Source organism: Strix aluco, chromosome 1, assembly GCF_031877795.1.
Source record: "Strix aluco isolate bStrAlu1 chromosome 1, bStrAlu1.hap1, whole genome shotgun sequence".
NCBI classification, from domain to species: domain Eukaryota; kingdom Metazoa; phylum Chordata; class Aves; order Strigiformes; family Strigidae; genus Strix; species Strix aluco.
The window spans coordinates 54,048,271-54,057,942 of record NC_133931.1 but is presented as its reverse complement, the minus strand read 5'-3'; the positions used below and the strand labels follow the sequence as shown (position 1 = coordinate 54,057,942).

General features: G+C 44.8%; 1 protein-coding gene across 2 annotated transcripts; it reads right to left on the bottom strand.

The window, feature by feature from the left end:
* Nucleotides 1–313: 313 nt before the first annotated feature.
* Nucleotides 314–9,672, bottom strand: TGIF1 (TGFB induced factor homeobox 1). 2 transcript variants are annotated; one of them, XM_074821431.1, is made up of 3 exons: nt 9,099–9,672; nt 2,721–2,947; nt 314–1,386 (listed from the first exon to the last, which is right to left on the bottom strand). In XM_074821431.1, exons 1-3 carry the CDS (start codon nt 9,112–9,114, stop codon nt 820–822), a joined length of 810 nt encoding a protein of 269 aa, XP_074677532.1. In that variant the 5' UTR covers nt 9,115–9,672; the 3' UTR covers nt 314–819. The 2 variants fall into 2 exon arrangements, with proteins under 2 accessions (XP_074677532.1, XP_074677539.1); XM_074821438.1 differs by lacking the exon at nt 9,099–9,672 and adding an exon at nt 7,887–8,164.

The following is a 9,672-nucleotide window of genomic DNA, read 5'->3' as shown; positions in this document are numbered from 1 at the left end:
CCCAGCCCTGAGGTATTTGTAGGAGACAAAAGCTGGAATTCTTAGAGGGGCCTATGATATCCCCCTGAAATTTAACTAGGGTTGCCTACATAGCTCCCTTTGGTCCCTTCAAAAAAATTCAACGTAGCAGAACACGGTCAGGTACTTCTGGCCCACTTTTCAGAGTTTCTTTAAACATCTGGTTAACAACTGCTAGCGTAGCTCTCTAAACCAAAGTCACTATGAGCTCAAAAATATTTCTCACTTCCATTTATTTCAAGAGCAAAGCTGTGTTTTCTGCAGAACTCATATTCAACAAAATACTCTGTATGCATCCTTTTTTAAAGAAAATACTTTATTACATTATGGGAAAAAAAGCATAATCATCCAAAGTTCGTATTGTTAAAAAAATTGAAAATTTATTTTAGACAGCGTGTCGGTATATTCTGTTCCGCATGGGAATGATAAGAAGACTCTATATCATTACTAGATATTGCACAGTCTGAAAGAAACAAAAACAAATCACATGATCTTGGGAACCATCTCACATTATGAAAAACCTACAAAGAAAACATTAAAAAAAACAAACAAAAAACAACACACAATCCTTTCTTTCTACAGTAGCTTTAAGTTTATAATTCTTGGAATGACCATATTCCACTGAAGACCGTCTCAGTGACAGGAAGCTTCATTTCAGCAATCCCTTGTGCAAATAAGATTAATAAAAAAAAATAATAATAATGCAGTGAAGTCTTTTGATATTGTGTGGGTGGCAATAACCACACAGCTGTTAAGATCCCTGCCTGGAAAAACAAAATGGGGAAGGAGAAGGAAGGGGATTTAGGCCATAAGTTTCGCCTGCAACTCCATCTCTGCCGCCCTTTTGAGTGCAACATCCACCAGTAGCTGAAATCCACTGAAATCCTGGTTAAGGTCTGGTGGGGTTGGAGGAGGAGTGTTAAAGAGCCCACTTTGTGCATTAGCACCAGGTCCCAGTTTAGATGCGTCCTCATGGTAGGAGAGGGAGTTGTCTGTGAAGCCGTTGGCCGGGGGCTGCTGCAGGTCCATGGTCTGGCCTACATCAGCTGGCTGGCAAAAGTGGAAAGGGGCGTCTTTCAAAGCAGTCACAGTCGTGTGGCAAATCACCGATGGCCGAGCCAGGACCGATCCCGGGGAAGCCGGCTTGGAAGAGGACAAAGTCTTGCCGAGCGGTGTGGCAGAGGGAAGGTAGGCAGTCTCCTCCAGCAGCGGAATGTAGTTCTTTGGGCTGATGGAAGACTCCACCAGGCTGCCCTCAGGAAGCTTGGTCCCTCGCCGCGAGATAGTGAACTGATTTGGGTCTTTGCCATCCTTCCTCAGCATGTCAGGTAAAAGCCTGCGGCGTGCATTGATAAACCAATTGCAGACCTAGGAATATAATGACATCTTAATTTCTACCTTCATTCATTTCCAACTATGTGCCATTAGAGTCGTTGGGTTAGATTAATGAATCCCTCCAAGCAGTTTCCTTAACTGCAGAACAAAAGAGCGACCTACTGACAAGTTCTGACATGCCTGGCAAAGGCCCTTCCCTTGTCCCAGCTCTATCCCTGGCTCCCCACTCCTGTTACAGAAAGCCCTGGGACATCTGAAGACTGCTAGCCCCAACGGAGGGGTTTAGCTTTTAACTCTATGCACACACATTAACCTATTAGCTATTGTTCCCTAGCTTAGGTTAATTAACAACAGGAAAACCTTTTCTCTCTGAAGAGAGCCACACCTCCCACAAATAGTTACTGATTTTCCTTGTTCAACTGACTGTGTCGACAGACATAACATGAATTACCTCATTTAAGTTTGTCTTTGTTTAAATATCAAACCAGTTTCCTGGGCGATACAGGATAGTTTATAGTTTAACGTCTTTTTTCTGTTTACTACATAAAGGAGGTTTTCTTTATGATGTTACATTAAGGAAATTTTCCTTTATAGCCAATTATAAAATTTGTACTAACGAATTAATCTGGAAAAATAAAGCCTAGAAGACAACAGAAGTGCTCTATATTTAGCACCGCTCAAAACCAAACCAGGGTTTACCGAAGTTCTCATGCAGCCACCTTCCCACAAGGTGGAAAGCACCAATTGTCAACAGCTATTCCACCAAAGATGATCACAGAAGATGAGAATAATGCACCCAACAGACCTTGCAGATGCCAGTGGTGTCCCAGAATAAGAATCCAAGCTAACCACACAAAAGCCTCATCATACCTATAACTAACACACTTGGAGTAGCTCTATCCCATATAGGTTGCTCCAATGATCTGAATGGAATTTATCATACACGTAGTTATACACGTGCATGTTCTACAGGAGCAAAGCCTCAAGTTGCTGTTTTAGAAGAGTTACATGTTAAGCTGCATGTCTATCATAAAACCTTTGTTGACAAATAAATACCTTCTTCTCACAATAAATTACCATATACCAACACTTTACGTCTTTTGGGGCCCAAGTCTGCAAAAGTTAGCATGCATGCTCGAATTCATGACTGTGTGTTCTCCCAAAGAAACAATTTTACTCCCAATGAACAAAAACCATCCTAACATACAAGTAACTTGTATTTCTCCTTTCATGCGCTGTCAGGAGAGTGAGTAACAATAAAAGAGGAAATCTCACATGCAGTGTAAACATTCATATCAGCAACTAGACCACAGGTAAATTAAGAAGAAAACAGCTCCTTTTGAAACAAGAACTACTTTTTTTAATACCTGTAGTGTGGAAAGGTGTGTTTGTCGGGATAACAGCGCTTTTTCTTGCTCTGAAGGATAAGCATTATATCGGTGCTCATATAGCCAGTCCCGAAGAATCTGCACGGATTCCTTGGGCAAGTTGCCACGTCTCCTCCGTTTGCCTGAGCCAGCAGATGAGGAAAGATCCAGTGGGACATCCATAGTGTCATCATCCTCTGTTTCACTGCCTGATATTGCAACTACACCTACAATTATAAGACGACAAGATCAATCAGCCTCCTAAATCCATAAACTACTCAGCTCCAGCATCCTATGGTTCTGACACTTTTTATTACATTAACTGTCTTTACTACGAATCATGGTGTAGCATCCTATACAGGAGATTTGTCCTGTAGCGTTAACTTGTCAAGCTGTAGCTTTTCTGTCAGCTGAACAGAAAGTAGCACCAATGATCTGTTCCTAGGGGAATTCTTCTCTGAAAACCCTCATTTTCTTGTTCCCCTGGCAACCTTTTATCTGCTGCACGTTATCAGATAGCTTCTATGTAATGCCAATATTGTTCAAATTTGCTTGCTATGGTATGCATCCAACACTTTTCTTCAAGGATAACTATCCAGTGGCTGGGCAAAAGGTCAATAAGCAAGAACTTAAAACACCGAACTCAAGCAAAGGGTTATTTAATTACTCTGTAACATGCTGATGCTTCCCTCCTGGGAGAGATAGCTTGTAGATTTTAGAAATTAATAGCTGTGGAAATCTGTGTTCTGTGCTACACTTACTACAGAGGCTCCAGATTTACAAGTTAACTGCACACCTTTTTCCTTCAACACAAAGGAAGGAACAGATTTCAAAATTTGATTATCCCTCTATATACACACCACACTACTAGCAACATGAAGCTATGGTATATAAATAAAATTAAAACAAACAAACAAGTATTCAATAGTTAAGAAGACTACAATTCTACTCCTTTGATGGGACATACAATCACTGAGGAAACAATTAGTACTGTAAAATACAAAGAAAACCATGCTTTAAATACTCACCAGGTCAAGCTCACCAGAAATTTTAGGAATCTTACAAACTATATATAAATCCAAATAAGATACCACCCATTTTCAACTAGTACAATTTAAGACTAATTTCAAGTTAAATTATACTGGCTTTCAGAAGCGTTTTCTAGAAACTATAGAAGGAATACAAGCCCTTAATCTTTCTCTGTTTTGAGCTAGGGGAGGGGAGAAACTTGCTCATTCATAACATCAGAACTAAAAGCCTTAATAGTAAAAACTTTCCCCACACTTTCAAACTTTAGCCAAAGCTGACATGGTAAATTATTCTTTCCTTCCCCTATTTATGAATAACTCCAACATCCTTAAATTTAGTTTAAGTTGTTCAAATTTCAGTGCATATTTTTGATATGCAAGCATTCCCAGTAGGATGATCAATCTGCAATTTGTCTGGTGTAGTTACTTTAGTAACTTACTTAGTATTGTTTTCATTCTCCCAGTTGCTGATTTATGTAACCAACAAACAGCAAACTGACATACCAAATTTTTCCTGTGATGATTAGCTACATAAATTACCCAGTCATGGAACAGGAACAATAGGACAATATTTAAATAGCCAACACAAGATAAACTCCAAATTATGTAAACAGGTTCTTAATTCATGTAGAAAGTATGTCAAGTTTGCTTTAAAATGATTCCAAGCAAACTGCTTTGTATTTGTCATAGCTTCACGGAAAGTGCTGTCACGCTGGCAACCTAACCTGAGACCAGGCCTTGCACAATGGGGTCCTGGAGCCATGAGGAGCACTTCTTGGAACAAAGATCCTGCACAGACAACATGATAGCTCTGCAGAGCAGCTCATCCCTTTTAAATTGAATTTAAAAACTAGCTAAAACTAGCCTACGCTATTCAGACCATGTTTTCAAGTGCACTGTTCTTGTTTGTCAGAAACCAGAAGTGTTGCAGCACTTCAGTGGGTTGGGTTTTTTGTTTGTTTTTAAATATAATATGCAGCAAGACAGGACCTTGGAAAACAGGGAGAGGCAAACCGTGAGGGCTGGAAATAAGAGGGAAGAGAAGCCAAAGAAGCTACTGCTATGAGAAAGTTAGGTGTCTCATGGTTTGCGAGCTACATTTACGCGGCATAACAAAAAGTCCTCCAGACACAAACCACCTATCTGGAGCAACCTCTCCAAGATCTAACACACAGCTGAAAGACTCCACAGGCACCTCTCTGAGTTTAAGAAAACTGATTTGACAGCAAAACTTCTTCTAGAACTGTTGGTCTTTTTCATCCAAAAAAACCCCAGTGACAAAACACTGTCTGAAAGCCAGCAGCATAAAAACGTTTCTCTATTTTGCAAACAAGATCTTTTGCTAAAGTAAAAGTTGCCGTCTGACTAACCGTAACCTACCTAGCAAGAAATGAGTCAACAGCAGAGCCTGCCCTTTGACCCGCTCGCTTAGTGTGTCATATTAATTGACACAGTAAGTTAGTGACACAAAGCAGGTCTTGGTTAAGCAGGAAACCCAGTGTAGTACAACTGCTCCTCATTCAAATGAGCTCATTTAAATAGATGATCAGCCCTCTGAACTTGGGGCAGATCCCTCCGGTGCAGTACAGGGCGAGCAGCAACAGGAAGTCATGGCTAGAAATCTCGCACTACCCCAGCTGATATTTTTTACTAGAGCGGGAGCCACGTTGTTGCTGTCAAGGCTCTGTTTTCATTAAAGCATTCCTGCTGATTACAACCCAGCTTTGTTTTTCCGTCTTGTTAGTAATCAGGCTATTCGCTGCTGGTTTCCTGTTTTAACAGGGCCCAACTGAAAAGGCTTCTGGCCAGGCTCCACGACTGGACCGTTGGCTTACTGTTATTTACACCCAGAATAAAGGCTTGTGGACACAACGAGTAGCCCCAGCTGACCTATTAATTTATTTTGTCTTAAAAGCAGGCTAGCGCCAGGTTATTTTATGCCTCCTCCTAAATACATTTAATCTAAATGGAAAAACTGCTTTTACAGGACTAAATTAAAGCAGCACAAGTTCATTTGCAGAGAGGTCTGAGAAACAATACAAAATCCCAATTGTCCACTCTTGCCATCTCCACTTGGATGAGCAGCCTCTTAATGACCTAAGAACTACATGATCAGCATCCCTTCTTTACAAATTACTTTATCCTCCTGGCTTCCCAGCTGAAGTCATATACATGACTGAATGCACTGTTGCATTCTATCACAGCCCAAAGACTTTACAGGTCCTCCAGTAATCAGCTCAGGGAAGATTACACTTAGGATCTCGAGTCTAGGCTCAACACCCTACAGCTAACACCTTGAAACAACCTGAGTAAAAGTACAGTGATGACTAAAGTTGATTTCAAAATAAACTACTGCTACTTGAGAAGGCATGCTGAAATACTTTGAGGGGGAGGACAAAGTATTTAGAGAGGCTGAGACAAATGAAATGGAAGTTAAGCAAATGAAAAATTTAGGCTGTCAGGAAAAAAAACCACACAACTATCCCATTGTGTCGAGAAAGAGATTCACAGAGGAAGTGGCAGAAGCCAATTGTTATTCAAAACAGGACAAAGTATACCACAAGAAACAATCTCTGCCCTCCAGAGAGGGGATGGACAAAAAAATCACCTTACAGAAAACCTCCCACCCCCCCTCCTTAGGGTTCTCTGAATTTCTTAAATCGGATTTTTTTTTAATGAGCACAGATAAACAGAACCAGTTCCCATCTAAGGCCCCGATCCTGTTGTAACCAAGTTCAGTAGGATTCCTCACATGTACAAACTTGAGTATATGCCCATGTCTTTGTGAGACTGTATTCTAAATCAGTTAATTAACAAGCTGAGTATGTTCAGTGTGATTGCTATCACGTTATTATTTGTAAATGAAACTATCCACAGAGGAGTCCTCAGGGTTTTAAATCCACAGCCTGTTAGCAAAAAAAAAAAAAACCCAAACCCAAAACCCAACCCAAAAAACAACGCCCCCCAAACCCACCAAAAAAACCCAACCAATAAAAAAAAAATCCAACATACAAACAAAAAAACCTAACTAAAATTTAATGTGAATTTGAAAAGCAACAACAAAAATAAATTAGTTTAGTATTATTCATGAGTAACCAAGAACTACGAGGATGCAGAAGGGAATTTCCACGGTAAAAAAACCCTTTTCCCTCTGAATAACTTTCATAATTGAGGAACCAGCTTATTTGTTTTCCTCTGCATTTCACAGCTTGCGCTCTATTGCTTCTAAAGCAGCCAGACTTGGCTGTGCTATACATTTTTTTTTTCTTTACACGGGATTTTTCTGGGAGTGCGAGCAAGAAATCGGTAACAAAGTCACTCTTTGAAACTTCTTGAGTGAGCCTCAAATGCCAGGAGGTCACAAATAACTACAAGCCCAGCCTTTAATAAAACAAAAGGCACCCTAGCCCTAACATCTTTTTAAAAGTTTCCGTCTTTGTCTCCTCACCTTTTAATTTCTGCCACGCAAACCCCAGGCCCATGGCCCCTCTCAAAAGTTCTCCCTCCCGCCTGTCACCTTTCATTGTTTCCATTGTTTCAGCCCAGGACTTGCAATCCTCAAAGCAGATCTTTCCCCCTCTCTCACACACATACAAAGCCCTACACATGCATACCTAGAAACTACGTCAGCGTTTTTCACACGCATTTATTTCGGGGGTGGCAAGAACAACAGCTGAAAGTGCAGGGAGTTTGGTATTTCACCAACCAGCAGCTGCCCTCGGGGAGAGAAGTCTGAACAATGGAAGCAACAGCAGACAGGAAACCAGCTCACCACTGCTGTGCAAATAGGGAGCATAGGAATGTCCTAAAAATAACTGGGCTAAATTAATTCAGTGCAACCATAAAACAGAAGAAGGAAAAAAAAACAACCACCAAACCTGGTTGCAGTAAGGTTAAGCATCTCAAACTAGCTAAGAGGACCGAAGCACGTTAAAGCCGGTGCTGTCACTGTCCCCGCGCACCGGCGGCCGACCGGCAGCACATGTTGCAGACGGGCTGCAGCGCTCCCGGTTCCCGCGGTGGCTCAACCACCACCCTCCTGCCCGCTGCTCAAACTTCGTCTTTGTGCCTCCATCCCTCCCCCCCCCGGCTTTGTGTGCGCTCCTCTTAGATGAGCGGCACATCCAAAGCTTCTTACCCGGGCTACGAACCGTATTAGCGCATCACGTTTCCAGCAGCCCAATGATTTCACGAACTACATATGCGCTAATTGCTCCAAGGATATTAACAATGAGCGAGGCTGCTCTACTATAGAGCCGCAGGAATGCGTAGTAGGGGAAAAACAGCACAACTCCGGAGTACTGAACATGCGCACTGCTCCCCTCTAACCCTCCACTTTCGGTAATTTAATGGTCTTTGAATGCAAAACACCCTTCCATCCACACCACCGACTCGTAAATCGCAACTGAAAAGACACTGCTTTGCTATAAACTTCTTTCCAGCCAGCGCAGACGCGTTAAATCTGAAAGCACGTTCCCCGTCCTTGTGGCCAAGCTCTTAATTTAAAGGCACTTAAAGCACCACAAGCGCAGAGTAGCAATTCTCTGTGAAGTTTGTAAATTAACACAAAGAAAACTTAAAGAGCCCCACTTGGGGGGGGGGGGAAGAAAGGTCTTCCTCCTTTTAACCCTGTGTCAAAACTTTTTTTTTTTTTTTTTTTTTTCTTGTTTTAAGGGATAAAGGGAAAAGGGAACAACTTTCAGGAAAACAAGGCAGCCGGATGGGGTCTGAGTCCCTCCTGCCGAGGCCCCCCAGCCCCCCGCTGCCGTGCCCGCTCCCGCCGCGAACAAAGAGTCGCCAGACGCCCGCGGGTCGCGGCGCTCGGAGTTGCGGCCGGTCCCGCTTTCCTCGCCCAAGTTGGGAAAACGACCCGCAACCTCGCCGTGTGTCGCCCCCCTCCCCGCCCCTTACCGGGACGGCTGTGCTCGGTGCGGAAAAGCGACCAAAAAAAACACAAACAAAAAACCACCCAACCCCCCCCACACACACACATTTTAGCGGAGGGCAGGGGGAAGAGGCTCGGCGGAGGGAGCGAAAACAAAACTTCGCGGAGGCACAAAGCGGGCGGCTGGCCGGGGTTTTGACAGGGAGCCAGCGGCGCGGAGAGCCGGCTGCCGCCGAACAACAGCCCCGCGTGTTTTGTCTGGGAGCGGAGCATCCACTGCCATCTTCCACCAGAGCTCGGCCGGGGGGCACTGGGGAGAAAAGGGCCGAGGGGAGAAGGAAAACACGCACTGTCTAGGTTAGCAACAGCCCCTTCCCCTGCACTTCCCCCACCCCGAGCCGTTCCCGTAGGGAGCAGAGAGGCGCAGAGCACCCCACCTTCTCCCCGCGGCCCCATCACAACTACCTTTTTTACTTTTCATCTTGATCGCCAGGACCGAGCCGCCGCCGCCGGACACCCTGCACACCAACCCAAGTTTCTCTCCCTCAGCCGGGCGCTGCTCCCCCTTCAAACTCGACGAGGAGGACAACGACGACGATGAAGAAGAAGAAACACCGCCGCGGAGCCAGGCGCCCAGTCCGGGGCCGCGCTGCTGTCAGCGGGAGCCGCAGGGCTCTGCCTCCCCGGGGGTTTTCTGGTGCGGTCGCCGCCGGGGTGGGCTTCCCTCCCCCCCCGTCCCTTTGTTCCCTTCTGCCGGCGATTGGCCCCGGCTTGTTAAAGTGAGGAAAAGCACGGGAGGGAAAAGGTACACAGCGCCCGCCCTCCCCCACCTCCCCGCAGTGAGTACGGGAGAGTAACCGAGCGCTGCACTGGCACTCGCGGCTGCCGCGCTGCCTCCTCCTCCTCCTCCTCCTCTCTCCTCCCCTCCCGGGCTGCTGTGGCTCTGTCAGACGGGAGGGGAGGGCCGTCGGGCCGGCGGCGATTGGGGGGGGGGGGGGCTGTCCGCCCGTACCCGTTCGCTCATGCACACACAACACCA